Source organism: Osmerus mordax, chromosome 7, assembly GCF_038355195.1.
Source record: "Osmerus mordax isolate fOsmMor3 chromosome 7, fOsmMor3.pri, whole genome shotgun sequence".
Taxonomy (NCBI): Eukaryota; Metazoa; Chordata; class Actinopteri; order Osmeriformes; family Osmeridae; genus Osmerus; species Osmerus mordax.
In genome coordinates, this window is record NC_090056.1 from 11,302,435 (window position 1) to 11,318,292 (window position 15,858).

The 15,858-nt window shown below is 47.7% G+C and overlaps 1 protein-coding gene across 1 annotated transcript in view; it reads right to left on the reverse strand.

Moving 5' to 3' along the window:
* LOC136945279 (cadherin-4-like) overlaps positions 1-15,858 on the reverse strand; it is a 165,180-nt gene that overhangs the window by 82,106 nt on the left and 67,216 nt on the right. Inside the window, 1 exon segment of the mRNA XM_067239024.1 lies at positions 8,379-8,402. Coding sequence (XP_067095125.1) covers positions 8,379-8,402 — 24 coding nt within the window.

Consider the following 15,858-nt stretch of genomic DNA (forward strand, 5'->3'; position numbering starts at 1 on the left):
GTCAGACAGATGCTGCTGGAACACTGGGCCACCGGGGAAGGGAAGAGGGGGTGGTGGGGGGCTGCCTCTTAGGGGGGAATAGGGACTGAGGATTGGGAAGAAGAGCTAAAGCTCCATGAACACAACACGTCTTTCCCAAGTCCCTCTGCTTCTCTGCCTCCTCACCATCAGAAACAGAAAGACAAGTGAAGCGAGATGAAAGTGGAGAACGAGGGGGAGGGAGGGAATAACTACAGTAGGAGAGGTAGAGAATGTGCCCCTGTGAGAGCAGGTGAGAGAGGACAAAGAGCAGATAAAGAGAGCGAACGACAGAGAGGAAGTAGGATCCTCTTTTAGCATCTGCTTCAGCTGTTAACTTAGGCTCTGACTGACTGAGAGACCGTCTCCCACGACAACAGGGTGCCATAACAAAGCTGACACTCAGCTCACATTCTGCACGCATGCACACACACACACACACACACACACACACACACACACACACATACACACCACACACAAACACAGCACCCATCACTCTAATTGGTTCTTTTCTATCATCGTTACTCTGAATGCTATGCTAATGCTGCACCATGCAGGCAGCGCTGCTGTTTACGGGACATGCATTTCACCTGCTAATGCTAATGAGCTTTCCATTTTCATTTAGGACGCTAGAGCTCCTCAGTGGGACCTGCCGATGCATTTGGAGCGAGTGGCAGCGATGGTGGCCCTGCCTGTCTCCCTGTACCAGTCTGGCACCTTAATAGGCTAAGCAATGTTTACCTTGCCTGGGCTCACATGAATTATTGATGGCTAAGAGCAGATTTCTGTGAGGAATTAGCCAGGAATAATCCATCTGAACCCCCTTCTCTCTCTCTTTCCCTCTGTCTCCATTGCTTTCTCTCTTTATCCCTTTCTCTCCCTCTCTCTCCCTCTCCCCCCCCCTGTTCTCTCTCGCCACAGATGCCATGTCGTCATGGTGAATGGGCCCACTGGAAGGTTCTACGCAGTGCTCTCACGGAGCCATTTGTTTACTTTGAGCTAAGGGGAACACTGTGAGCTGTAGAGATGGAGACATGTCTTGTGGGAGAATGTACCAAGAGATGTGTCCAAGAACAGTGTTCTCTCGAGGGCATCCACCATGCTCAACAATAATCTTCATAAAACATGAACCAATCTGATCATCGGAGCCAGACTGTAAGAGTAGCTGTGTCCTTCTCATTGTCTTGAGCATCCCACACATTCAACTATAGTATGACCCTGCAGACTCATTCATTTCTGGAGAGTGTTTGTCAGTGCCCCCCCAACGACCCCCCCCCCCTATCTACCCCTATATCTACACTGACAACCCCCAGTACCACACACACGCAGTCATGCACGTACACACAGGCACACACACTCAGAGTCGTGGCTGCAACAACAACACAGGATCCCCGGGCCAAGTCTACCTCCAGGACAACACTCTCCCCCTCCTGCCCCCCACAGAAAGCGTGTCGACCCAGCAGGGAGCAGGATACATCCTGGGGAGAGGAGGATACAGGGGAGGAGAAGGGACAGAGGGGGGGAGAGTGAGGAGGGCACACTTCATACACTGTGTATATGTGAAAGTCCCCCCCCTTTTCTCTCTCTCTCTCTCTCTCTCTCTCTCTCTCTCTCTCTCTCTCTCTCTCTCTCTCTCTGTATCTCTCTGCTGAAAAATGTTCCAAGATAGAACCACTCAGGTGGAATATGCTGATGTTGCCAGTCATAAACAGTGGTCGGCAGAGATCTGTACAGTCAAGAATGTAAAAGCGAATTTCAGGAAGAGAAGGAAATGTGCAGAAGAAGTAGCTGTAGGAAGAAAGGCTTTTGAAAGTAAGTCTCTCCTCCACGCTCTGCTCTGGTCCCCTGTTCTGCTAGGCAGTGTGACTGACGCCAATTTGCTCCAAAACTCAGCTCATTTTCTCTGTCCTCACTGGTGTCAAAGAACGAGCAGGATTTGCATCTGAAGTTTGGTAATAAAAACTCCTGGACTTGAATCCAACGAGAGGAAGAGAGAAATTGTTTCCTCAGCAGTCCCTCTGAATTCGACGTGCTCCCTTTCTTGTTTGTTTGCTTACGCTATGTGTTTGTTTTAGTCTTATTCGTTGGCTCTCTCCGGAAGAGTCTCCGGAACTACCCATCTGTCGTTACCGTGGTGATGCGTCTTTGAGTGAGCCTGACGAGGCTGGGTTCGAGAGCGTAGAAGCAGAAAAGGGAAATGCCAGCCTAATTAGTGTGACTGTTGGGCTGGGTGAAGCTTGTTATGTGTGTAGCTCATTATGGATCTATGTATGAATATGCACATGCAAGCTCACACCTCAATGTGATCATGTTACAGAAACTCATCAAAGCAGCTAGAGGGTGTTAAGTAAATTAGAAAAAGTTTGGTAAACTCACTTGTCAAGTGATAACATTTCTTTTCTCGTGTATTTGTGCAGATGCAAACTTGTGTTCTGTGTGAGAGCTTGCATAAGCATGGGAACAAGTCTATTCCAGCTCTCTGTGGATCTCAGAGTCTCCCATGCCTGTATTGCCATACTCTGAGATTGATGTGCTCCATCTAACCCATCCCCAGTCTCCCTCCACCTCCACCCTGCTGAGCCTATCCAAGCTGGCCCGAACCTGCTGCCGAGAAGACCCACACAGGGGAATTCCCGCTGGGTGCAATATGCCACCCTCCCCCCCGCCCCACTTGCACCATGGGGCTCCCCCCCCCCCCCACTGTGACATGGCCAGTGTAAGCAGACAGAGATGTACGATGGATCTAACTGAGAGCAGGGAGCAGCAGGACAATAACATGTTGTTCAAACATGACAGGGGCTCATTAGCCTCACGGGATTGGCTGAGCTTCTGGAAATGACATCATCAGAGGAGGAGGCAGCTCCAGATCACCCTGGAACAACATACCCATCTACCTCCTTCCACCCATCCAGCCTGGCTGTAGTGGAGCTCCTTCAGCGGTAAGGAGATGGTGAATTGGCCTGGCCCACTCTGTCACCATCTCAACTCTGCAAGCTGCCCCCACCCTGGAACAGCAAATAAAGATCCCCTGTTCAAAAACCTCCTCATGTTTCTCTATCTAATTGGCCGTTGGAACCGAGGCAAAGAATAGAGAGGTAGAGCGAGAGAGAGAGAGAGAGAGAGAGAGAGAGAGAGAGAGAGAGAGAGAGAGAGAGAGAGATCTGTGATCTGTCTCTATTCTTCTTTCTTATTACTTCTTGGCTCTGGTCTCCTCATGTCTTGTGTCTGTGTGTTTCTGTCTGAGGCAGACAGGAGTGTTCCATGCACAGACAGGTCTAATGAGGACCAGTACTCGTCTGGACAGACTCTCTTTGTCTATCTCTCCTTCGCTCACTTTTCCTGTGTGTGCGTGTGGGTACCTCTGACCCAACTTGAACAAATTAAAGACCGACCACTACACCCATTGGCTAGTTGTTATGACCAGCAAATCAGGACAGGGCTTGTCCCCTGTACTTATGTCTGGGTATTACCAGCCCCAGGTGAGGCCATTCACCATAGCGCGCTCCCCCAGGACCATCACAAACAGGGATTATCAGGTTAGGAGAGTGGCACATGATGGCCCAGCAGTGGCTGGTATTTAAGTGCCCCCTGAGGCAGCCCTTGTTACCTGGGGAGAAAGGGGTCAGGCCTGGGGTCACGCTGTCTGAAGCAGCTCAACACAAACCCAGCTCCCTGATCAGGCCTGTGGTGCCTGGGGTCCAGGGGAGAGTGAGCAGCAGAGAGCAGCTCGGAGCAGGTAAACAGACCAAGGCGTGCTCACACATCCTCAGTCTCACATTACCACCACACAGGGGCTCAGAGAACAACAGCCCCGGTTCCTCCACACCAGCCTTTCAACACACTCGGGAGGGAGATATGGGAGGGGACAGCTGGAGATCAGCCCACACACTGAAGCAGAAGACTGCCTGCATTTCAATTAAAGACTGGAGTGGGAGCTCCTAAGTGTGGAGTGGGGGAAGTGTAATGGAATTGAAGAACAGAATGCATAAGGACGACATGGCGTATGGATGCAGTTGAAAGCAGTCAAACAACAGTATGGAGATTTTAATGAGGTCCGAACAACTGACAGAGAGAGAGAGAGAGAGAGAGAGAGAGAGAGAGAGAGAGAGAGAGAGAGAGAGAGAGAGAGAGAGAGAGAGAGAGAGAGAGAGAGAGAGAGATTGTGGATCACTCTGCACCCCGTGTAAGTTGACAGGTAAATTAGCATGTGTGGCTAACAGGGCGAGAAGGGGCCGAGCTCCTCCGAGGCCCCTTTCACTCCCACTGAGAGGCAGCTTGTTGACCCTACCCCCGGCCCTGTCGCTCTGCAACGCAGCATTAGCATTAGAACACACAAACAAACACACTCCACACACTTTCTACAAACACCAGTGCCGCACGCTCTGCTGAATCAACGAGGGTGACGTGGACCTGAGAGAGAACACACTCACTTCTTTTCGAGATCAGAGAGGATTGATTAAAGACAGCTCTAAAATGGGAACTAACATTTCACAATGTTGGTCTGGTTTCTTGAGTGGAGTGAATACGATTAAACAGACCAAAACTTTCATGAAACCAGGCCAATGCATGCCTCTCCACCAGAACAAGCACATTTGTTTACAGCGTAGGCATCAGAGAGAGGACTAAGTCTCCCCATGCCTTTTTACACTCCCCTGCACATAGCGGGGATCAATAGACAGCTCTCTCTCTGTAAATCTCTCTGTCATTAGTTTGGCATCCAATCTCTTTGCTGTATACCCTTGATGCCATGTTTGAACCATCAATCATGGCAGAGGCGCTATGCTGAAAGTGGGTGGAGTGAGCGTGTGTGTATGTGTGTGTGTATGTACTGTATGTTTGTTTGTGTGTGTATGTACTGTATGTGTGTGTGTGTATGTACACATTTTTTGTTAGCCTTTTTTGTTAGCATGAAAATGCAATTGTGGTCCCTTTGTGTGTGTTTGTATGTGTGTGTGTGTGTGTGTGTGTGTGTTTATGTGTGTGCAAATGATTGTGAGTTTCAGAAAGACAGAGCCAACAAATCTCATATTAATGTGTTTATGTGTGTTCATAGTTGTAGCTGCATGTTTCATCTAATCATTAAACGCTGACAGGCTCCAAAGAATAGCAGCATTGATCTGATTCAGAGGGATATGGCCCTGACTTCATTAGCCCTGTTAGTGTTAAGCTGCTTTACCCTCACTCGCCTAGCTTAGCCTCACACCCCAACGCACACACACACTCACACACACACACAGAGAAAGATAAACTCAGGCATAGGGAAAGAGAGAGGAAATACAAAGAAAACAAATGACAGGCGGTTCGGGAGTGTCGAGGAAGACAATACACACCGAGGACCCATCGTCCAGCTAGGAAGGAGGGAAGGAGGGAAGGGAGAGAGGGAGGGAGGAAGGTAGGGGGATCCGAGGGCACAGAGCGTGTGAACCTGCAGCTCTCAGAGCCAGCCTGGGGATGAAGCTCAAAGTGCTTTCGGAGCAAAGGAGGCGTTGAGCAGCAGAATCAATGAACTTGTGTTGTGATTAATCAATTATCACGCAGGCCCATCGGCAGCCACAGTGCTTAACGGGGCTTCCTACTGAGGCTTCTATGTGTTGGAGAATTAGCTTTGACCTCTGCACACACACACAGACACACTCTCGCTCTCTCTCGGTCTCTCTCTCACGCACACACACGTTCACACACTTATTCGTTCCTGCACATGTATGTAAGCACACATAAATGCACATGTGCACTTGACTAATGGTAATAGGCTGACACGTACTAATGCCTCTTCTATGTTTGGTGTATCTTCCTCTCTCCTCCTTCCACCCCCTCCCTCCATCTCTTCTCCCTGCCAGTGAAGGTTCTTGGATGGTTTAAGTACGCCCACAGACCTCAGGGGACGGGCATGACGGATGGGCCTGCGTGAGACTCCGATTCGATTCGGCCCATTTGATGAATTTATCGCTGGCATTTTGAAAATGAAATTAGAGGAACAGCTCCTGGAGACTGTTTTTCCAGCCCAGGTGCCATAAATATACTTCATTTGCTGCAGAAAAGAGAGACAGGAGGTGGGAGAGAGAGAGGGGAGAGAGAAGCTAGCTTTTTTTTTGTAGAGATGACGACCCTAGGTTTGAGGTTATCTTATAATGAGGTCCTGTATCTATCAGGATACTGGTTCTGGAGAGGAGAGCGTACAGGTCATTCGGCCACTAGAAATAGCCCAACGTGCTAAGGCTATGGGGCCATGGCTCACTCACTCTGTTCCTGTTTGCTTCGATAGAAGATGTGTGATTCGATAAGCTAACACAATAGCACAGCCATGTAAAAGATAGCTGCTACACATGGATCACAAACACACAGTTAGCCAGAGGTGACTTGACACTGGCAAATAAACACACATTCTGTGCTGTATCTCATTAATCCCAGTAAGATTTTACACACACACACACACACATCAGGGGGCTCTGTGCATTTTATCTTCAGCTCAAGGCCCAACGGCTCTTTAGTACCGATGGTGTTGTCATAGCTGTAAATTCCTCTATAACTCAATGTGTATGAATGAATAGAGCGAGCCATCCTTCTACATGGCTGTATGTGTGTGTGTGTGAGAGAGAGTGTGTGGCCCTAGACAAGAGAAGGGAATCTGAAAGTCTGTCAAAGAGACACAAACATGCATACTTACTAAACAGATACACACAGAGATAGACAAACATACACGCAACACACACACACATACACATGAACACACACACACGCAACACACACACACATACACATGAACAAACACACACGCAACACACACACACATACACATGAACAAACACACACGCAACACACACATACACATGAACAAACACACACGCAACACACACATACACATGAACAAACACACACGCAACACACACACACATACACATGAACAAACACACACGCAACACACACACACATACACATGAACAAACACACACAGCAGCAGACAGGTTGCGGTGGCCTTATTTATCTCCCTCTCCTTCAAGACCATATGGGAGTGTGTGTGTGTGTGTGTGTGTGTGAGGCAGGGCGGGGCATCTGTGGAGAGATGATGTACACCACGGCAGTCTGTGGTCCCTCTCCACATCCATCAGACAGGAGAGCACAGACAGCCCACATCACTTAGCTTTACAGCCCTGTCTGACAACACAGCTTCATGGCACATATTCACATATATGAGCCCAGCACTGCCTGCCTTTGTGTGTGTGCGTGTGTGTGTGTGTGTGGTACACTGTCACATTCAATAGGAGGTAAACAAGTACATTTGACTTCAGCTTATCTGAAATCTGTGCCTCCCAATCTTGGCTGTGTACTAGAAGCATGACTTCTAGAGAGCTGGAGGTATTGAATCCGTGACTCAGAGAGTACTGTGCATCACCTACAATCTAGCTGAGCTTCTTAGCTGCCAGAGAAACAACACAGTCCTGCTTCATGCACAGCACTGCAGGAGGGGAGCCAAAGTTGGACCAAAGTCACCAGTAAACTGTGGGCTGATTAGCTATTGTTCTCTCTGGTGCAATCATCACTGCCTGCATGCCTGCCTGCAAACATCCTGCCTTGCCAAATGTCTGTCAATCTGCCTGGGTGCCTTATGGGTCTGTCTGTCTGTCCGCCCGTCGGCCTGTCTGCCTGCATGCTTGCCTGTGTGTGTGTATATACATTTACATTTAGTCATTTAGCAGACGCTCTTATCCAGAGCAACGTACAGTTAGTCTGTACTTACTGTAAGTTGGGACATTCCCCAAGTAGGGTAAAGTGCCTTGCCCAAGGACACGTCATTTTTCACTGCCGGGAATCGAACCTGCAACCTTCTAACTGATAGTCCTATTCCCTAACCGCTCATCCATCTGACCCCCCATATATCTGTCTACCTTCCTGTCTGCATGCCCGCCCACACACACACACACCCCAGACAAATAATATACTATTGCTGTGTGGAAACTTTGTATCTCCTTTTTTTGGAAAAGTAACGGCAATTTTGCCTTGGGATCAATAAAGTACCTCCAGTCTCAAACAGTTTTGGACAAACAAGGTTTCCGCCTGACAGTCACGATGGACCACTGTGTTGAGCGAGTCAGACAGCTGTGCTTTTATCAGGCGCACGCATCATGTGGACAGTGTCATCATCATCTGTCTGTGAATGGGAATAAAATACCATGTGTATCCTGAAGTTACAATGTGGCACTAAACAGCAACATGAACGTTCCTATGCTGTGTTGTGTATGTGACACGCAAACACGAGCAGTTTGTACAAACACACGCATACTGACAAACAGCTGCACGCCCACACCCCACTCATCACAAGCAGACAAAGGACTCAGATGACTGATTGTAAGTTGTCTTACCTTTCTGAGATGACACGGTGGTATCTGTGGATGACAGAGAAGGGGGTGGGGGGAGGGGAGTGCGTGTTAGGCTGACAGGTTGTTGTCTAGCAGGCACATCAAATGAAGGAGATGACAGCCACAACAGTGATAGGCTGGGAGGGGAACATGGCGCCCGGGAGGGTAAACAGAAGGGGGCCGTTTGCACACATCCAGGGGGTCTCTCTACTCAGCCCTCCAAGACACATCCACTTCAGTACACAATGAAGGACTGAGGCTGCCCTACACTCAGAGAGGTGGAGATGGAGAGAGGAAGGGAAGGAGGGTGAGAGAGGAGAGGGGAGGGGAGTGGAGTGGAGTGGAGGGGAGGGAGGGATGGAGGGAGGGAGGGATGGAGGGAGGGAGGGAGGGAGGGAGGGAGGGAGGGAGGAAGGAAGGAAGGAAGGAAGGAAGGAAGGAAGGAAGGAAGGAAGGAAGGAAGGAAGGAAGGAAGGAGAGGAGAGGAGAGGGAAGAGAGGAGAGGGAGGGAGGAGAGGGAAGAGAGGAGAGGGAGGGGAGGAGAGGGAGGGAGGGAGGAGAGGAAAAGGAGGAGAGGAGAGGGAGGAGAGGAGAGGGAGGGGAGCATCTGATCTAAGGCACTGAGAAAGAGAGTAAAAAGGCCTTGAGTGAAGAGATGAGAAAATCCCAGATCACCAGTCAGTCGTCATCTTTGATAAACGTTAGTGTGAGAGACTATGTCTGATAAGTCCAGATATGTACAGCAAACACATCACCCTGAAGACAGCAAAGAGTGCAATCCAAAGGTAATTATTTTTTTACAAATCATTTCCAGAAAGAGGAGAGTGAAAGGTGAGCTAAAAAATAAAGTAAATTTTGGTTATTGTTGTCATAAAATATTTACAAGGACACTGTTTTCAAGCTCCCATGGTTTCATTTTTATTTAATAGTCTTGTCAAGTCTGATGGAATGCAGGAATGGAATGAAAATAAAAATAAAAACAATTTTAGCAGTCCAAATCCTTGAGCATATTTCTTCCCTGGCCACACGCCCAAACGGACGCAGACAGGGGAGGAGAATAATTGAATCGGGACGGATTTGCAGCAGGCTTGGCTGAAGGAGAGATAATCCAGCGCTTTGCCTAATTGCCAGAATAAAGATGGCCTCTGTTGTGGGGGTGGCGTTGGTGTTTATCAAAGCATCATGGTGTGGGATTGGGCCTGGCTTTCAAAGCTGTTGTTTTGGGGGATTTGGGTGAATATTGGTCCATTGGTTATTTCCGTCTATAGGCCTGAATGAGATTGATGTGACATGTCTATGCTTAGGCCTCAAAAACACGAAGTGTCTTGTTAAAAATGCATAGAATTGTATTGCAGATATTGAGAATTAGCATGACAAAGACTTCTCTCTGCACTGCGTATCTGTACAGTACAGTATACTGCACAGCACATAACCAGCACATACATGCTGTTTCTCTTCTTGAAAACCCAAACTGAGGTAATTATGCACACCAACAGCAGCTGAAAGTGATTGATGACCAAGCAGGAAAAAACCCTTTCCCTTCTTTAACATGTCAATATGTGGCAAAAAGAGTGTGATGATGGCTGCCTGGTCTGCATATACATAAATAATGAGTTGTTTGAGCAGGTAAAAGCTCTTTTCCCCAACCGCTATCGATTGCTGTGTTCCTGCCCGGCGGCCTCAGGAGGCTCAGATGGATTTGGAGGCTAATTTCCTGTGAACATGAGAGAGGTGTTCTGAGGGGGCTGCTGGCCCCGCGTGGCCCCTCCAGTGGGAACGTCGTCATGTGAATGAGGCTATACGTCAGCACAGGCATCCCATCCAGTGGGCTTGTGTAGGCTCAGCCTCAGTCTCCATGGTGCTATAGACACAGCCGACACCTACGCTGTGCTCTTTATCCTCCTTTTCTCTTCGTATGTGAAGGAGAGAGAGAGCGACAGAGAGAGAAGAAAAACAGTGGATGAACTAAATAGAACCAACCTTTAATTCTCTCAGACTGTCTCGTTGGATAAAAGTGACTGCTAAATTAATACAATTACAAGTAAATGTAAAACAAAAACATCACAAAAGATGGTTGTGTTACAGTATGTATCTTGATGCATTGACTTGTAAATAAGTGTCCCGTTTGTCCCGTAATGTACTGTTTATGTATGTGTGTGTGTACAGGTATGTGTGTCTTTTTAATGTTCAGCAGGAGGAGGGAGGATTTGGCCAATGTTTGACCAGAGCTCGGATCGATATCTAGTGAAATGAGAAGGCAAGGCTGGGAATCAGAGAAGCTTTGAGAATAAACACCTCCACGGGCGACACACAGAAACAGCTGCCTCCAACTAGACTCAGCTGTGGGCAAGCTGCACTGTAGACCCTCTCTTTCGTACCTCCTCATCCTCCACTCCCCCCTCCTTTCCTGCCCCCATCCACTCCTCTCTTCTCCCCGCTTCTCATCTCTTGTCCCTCCAGGGTCAGTACCAAAAGCTCATGATCAGAGGGCAGCTGGGGCTTCCTGAGGGTTCACACGCACATGGACACTCACTAACATGCACACACGCACACACCACAGAGCAGCAAGGTGGCCACAGCTGGCTAGCAGGAAGCACGCGTGCATGCTTCTGTGTGCACGCACACAATCATTCATGCGTGCGCTCCTTCCTGCGTGTGCCCCCAGAGGTTGTGGTCAACACAGCTGGTTTCCCCCCGGAGGTCTGTGCACCCTGTTTTTGCTGAGGGCTAAAACTGGGGGCCAATCAGAAACCCAGCTGGTGTATTCCAAAGCCCTGCCCCCTGAAAACAAACACACCCGGTCTTCAGCTACTGGTGTTAACATGGACACTGTTCCGCTACTACTGTAGATACTATAGGAACATGTTACTTCAACACTGTGGATCATTGTAGAGGTATGTCTATAGGAAGACCCCCTCCCGAGCCATATATCCGGATACAAACTTGATTGAATTAGACCCCCATTGGAAAGCTGTCTCCCATTGACCTCTTTAAGTCATGGCCTTACAGCAGCCTGGCCTGCCCTGGGAATAGCTTTAATTAAAGTCAGAAATTGGGTTCGATTTTATACCTATCATGAACTGAGGAATCCTCAAAGCTAATCACCAATCCATCAGGGCAAATGAAAACCATATCAGTGGTGTATTTGCGTGCATGCGGGGAGAGGGGGGGGGAGGGAGTGTGTGTGTGTGTGCACATGTGTGACAGAGATAGTGAAAGAGTGAGATACAAAAGAGAGAGAGATATATTGTGTTTTGTTGGCTGGTGAACCCGCGTGCTATGTGGAGTGTTTGAGAAGAGGAAGTGTGAATGCTTAGCCGAGCCTCCCAGGGTGACATAAACAAATGCAGCTGTCTTCAGATGATTAAGCATTATTGATATATTGAAGCTTTAATGTAATTAGGATAAATTCCTACATCGTGGCTCCTCGTTACTAAATCACCCGCTTTGGGATTGAGTGAATTTAGCAGGCTGACACCCCATCACTCAGGGTTATGAGTCCAGCAGGGACCTCGGTGAGTGATGGTGCGGCCAGGCGCCACTGACCCCCGACCCCCAGGGTTAATGAGCCCTACAGGACTAAGTTGTGCTCAGGTTCAGCCATGATGACCATGACCAGTTGTGTGTTTTAATAAGGGAAGGCCAGACTGAGACCCGGAGGGATTCCAAGCAGCGACAGGGGACTGGTCTTTATCCCATGGCTACTCCTTTACTGCTACCGTAACATTAGCGGGGACACTTAACATTTACTGACTGCTTCCCTTTGCAGTTACTCTGCTCCATACACTGGTTTTCACTGCTACTCCAAAGATGGGGTTCACACAAGCCATGGCTGCCCAGAAGTCTTTTTTCCATTCCTCTGGTTATCAGGGTGCTTATTAAGACAGCTGCTGTTGGGGTTGTGTGTGTTCCGTGTCTTTTGGTTCGGTGAGGCAGCGAGCTTGTTAGGCCAAGCCGCAGCGTGAGCGTGCTGATGTGTGGTCCTGAACCTGGCTGATGCCTGCTGCCCTTTCCCCTCGTCTGTGAGGAGAAAGGGCAGATGTGCTGTTATTCTGCCTCTGACGACGGGCGCCCCTCACAAACAGGAAGATGTCACCTTTAACAGGAAGCTCTAAATTACATAGCCAATTGAAAGTTCACAGCCAGTGAAGTTGATCTCTATGCCAGAGGAATGCAGGCACTCAACACTTCTCTTGTTCATTATTTTTTGGTGCTGGTTGTGTATACTTTGAGGGTGTCAGAATGAAAGGCTGGCATAGTGGCAGTGTTGTGCTCATGTAGCTGTGTGTGTGTGTGTGTGTGTGTGTGTGTGTGTGTGTGTGTGTGTGTGTGTGTGTGTGTGTGTGTGTGTGTGTGTGCGCGTGTGTGCGTTTGTGAGCGCACAAAAAGATGTGTAGAGACATCTGAGTTCCATTGTGTAGGATTGTAAAATTAGATAGTCCTCCATTGTCTAACATCTATGAATACCACCCTGTTCATCAGGACGACATCATCAGTCTCCTAAAACAAGGCTTACTTCAGCCACTTCCTCTCTGTCTGTGTTACTATTTAAGGGTAAAACACGCATACATGCAGTATGTATGGTGGGTTTGAATTAGCAGTGAGTAACTGTGCAGCAGGCAGGCAGGCAAGCAGGCAGGCAGGCAGGCAGGCAGGCAGGCAGGCAGGCAGGGCTGTGTAGCGCCTGGACTGCTGGAGCACAGAGCACAGGGAGAGAGAAGCAGGGTTCTCCCTCATTATGTACTAATGAGTTGTCTCTTAATGAAAATGGAAAACATTTATTTTGTGAGCGCTACGGGTTCAGCTGGATTAATTACTGCACTGCTGCAGCAGACTGGGAGAGGAGAGGGCTGCATCAGTCTTATATGGTGCATTACCTGATTAGCTGTTCTCAAGGGTGGAGATTGTACCAACATACTCGCACATACTCGCACATAAACATATTCAGCTACAGAGAAACGTTTTGGCAATTACATAATATAACAACTGGCAAGTACCTTCGATGTATAAATCAATAGTGGTGTGGAATGACATCTCAGGGTAAGCTGGATATGACACATGGTGACTCACTGCTCTTGTCAGTTGAACACACACATTTTACTGCAGTGATAATTGTGCTGTTTAGGCATGGGGCCTGCTACTCTGCTCCCTCCCTGTGCAATAAAAGTCCATTCCAAGCTAATTACATTGCAGTGTGTCCACACCCTGAGCATCTCACTCTTCACCCACAGATCACTCAATATCTGTCATTGGTCTCGATCGATAGTAATAACAAATAACAAAAGCCAACCGGACAAATTTCATATTTTTAATAAAAAATCCAATAACTTCAATATAATTTGAGTCCAATGTTTCTATGAGGTAAGGATTTAGAGATCATGATTGCCATGGCTGCTTAGTAAGAGAGAAAGGGAGAGAAATAAAGAGAGACAAGGAGAGAGGGAGGGGAGAGGGATGAAGAGAAAGGGAGGAGGAGAGAGAGAGGGAAAGAAGGAGAAAGAGATGGAGGGATTTGGCTGCATGTGTAAAAGCGTCCCAAATGAATACAGCACCAAAATAACAGCATTGTGAGGGTAATCTAATTTCCTCCCGCAACAGTGCCCATCAAACGGTGACCAGAGCTATTCTAATAGACCGCTGATAGCTTGATTTCCCTGTGGGCTCTGCTTGAAGAGGTCGGACAGATAGAGAGAGATAGACTGAGAAGGAGTGAGAGAGAGAAAGAGAGAGACAGAGAGAGACAGAGATAGATGCAGATAGAGCATGTCATGAACCAACAGCAGATGGTCCTTGATCAGATATTAGAGGCTGGGCAGGAAGGTCTTATGACCATGGGCACTACCCTGCCTGAGGGGAAGATGGCACCCCAACCACCCCGCAACCCCCTGCTCCAGACAGACACTGTCAGTGTTCCTGCCAGTCTGTAGGGAGCAAGAGCAATGGAGTACAAGGGAGACCTTCAGTCTGTTCACTTTGAGGATATGTTAGACTGGCTGATAGGACTCGAATAGTTTTGGAACATACTGGTAGGGTCTGCATACCTGCAAGCATAGTAATTTACCACCACCTGTTTTAAAAAAACAATATGTTTGAACTAATAAGGTGCCAAACTCTAGGACAGGACAAGATTAGTTTTTCATTCAGGGACAGATGGAGACTGGAGAGGAGGCAGCAGTAGGGAGTTAATCTCTGCCATTAAATGCATACTAATCTGAGGACATCCATTTTTTTTTCTTGATTTTACAAAAATAAATACCATAATGTTCCCATTCGGAATCATCTAATGGCAATGGTAATAGCAACCTTCTGTCTTTCTCATGCCCTCTCTCTCTTTTTGCATCTCTGTCTTTTTTCTCTCTCTCTCTCTCTCTCTCTCTCTCTCTCTCTCTCTCTCTCTCTCTCTCTCTCTCTCTCTCTCTCTCTCTCTCTCTCTCTCTCTCTCTCTCTCATGGGGAGGAAGTGGAGAGAATAAACAAGATGCACTTAACTTTATTTATCCTCTCCCCTGTGACAAAGGCAGCTGGAAATGCCAGGCCTTTAGATGTGACCTTCAGTCTGCGCTGGCTCCCATCACTCATCTCTGGCACCCACACATCAAATGGTACAGTAGTCCTCCCCCTCCTCCTCCTCATCCCCTTCCGCCTCTTTCATTCCTCTTCCTCCTCCTCCACTGTCATCCTCAAATGCACCCTTTGTCTCTCACCAAACTCAAAAATATTAATACATAAATATTCAAATTAATTAGTTGCACAGGGCACCTCTGTATCCATCTCTCCCTCTCTGTAACATTCTTTTTCAAATTCAGTCACTTACTCATTCAGTCACTTACTCATTCAGTCACTTACTCATTCAGTTACTCTCATCTTCTCTTCTTTGGGAACATGACACACCTAAACATTTTGTATGTCACGGTAGCAAGTTACAGGATAAAAACTCTAATAGGAATAAAGGGTAGAAGTTTGATATTCCTACGTTAGTAGGTGTAAGAAGCAAGGGAAGGCTATGATAACACTAAGCACATGGAAGCACATGACAGGTTTGAAGTGAGTGTGCTGCTTCTGTCTTAGTAGATGCTGCTGGCCTATCAGAGTGGGCTCCTGGCAGCAGAGACAAGCCTGTGGCCTCCTGATTACTGGGTTGTTTTTTGGCTCAACTGAGCTGATTTAAACATAATTTGTATTCCTTCTCCCCCTTTTATCTCCCTTGAATCAGCGGTGATGAGGACCTAAACTACAGATAAGCCCTGCCTGATTAAAGCATTCCAGAAGGAACAATGGTTAAGAGTGCCCACTCTGCTTAATATAGGTGTTAGAGGCTGCATTCTGAATGCTCTAGAATAATCTCAAGCCCTCCTTGTTTGCTGGCATGTCATAAACATAAAAGGCTGTATTTTTCTCCATCATAAATTAGTGTCGGATGTGGAAACAAAAGATAAACAGAGTGCTTGATGGACACCCAATGTTATACTCAATCAAATATATTA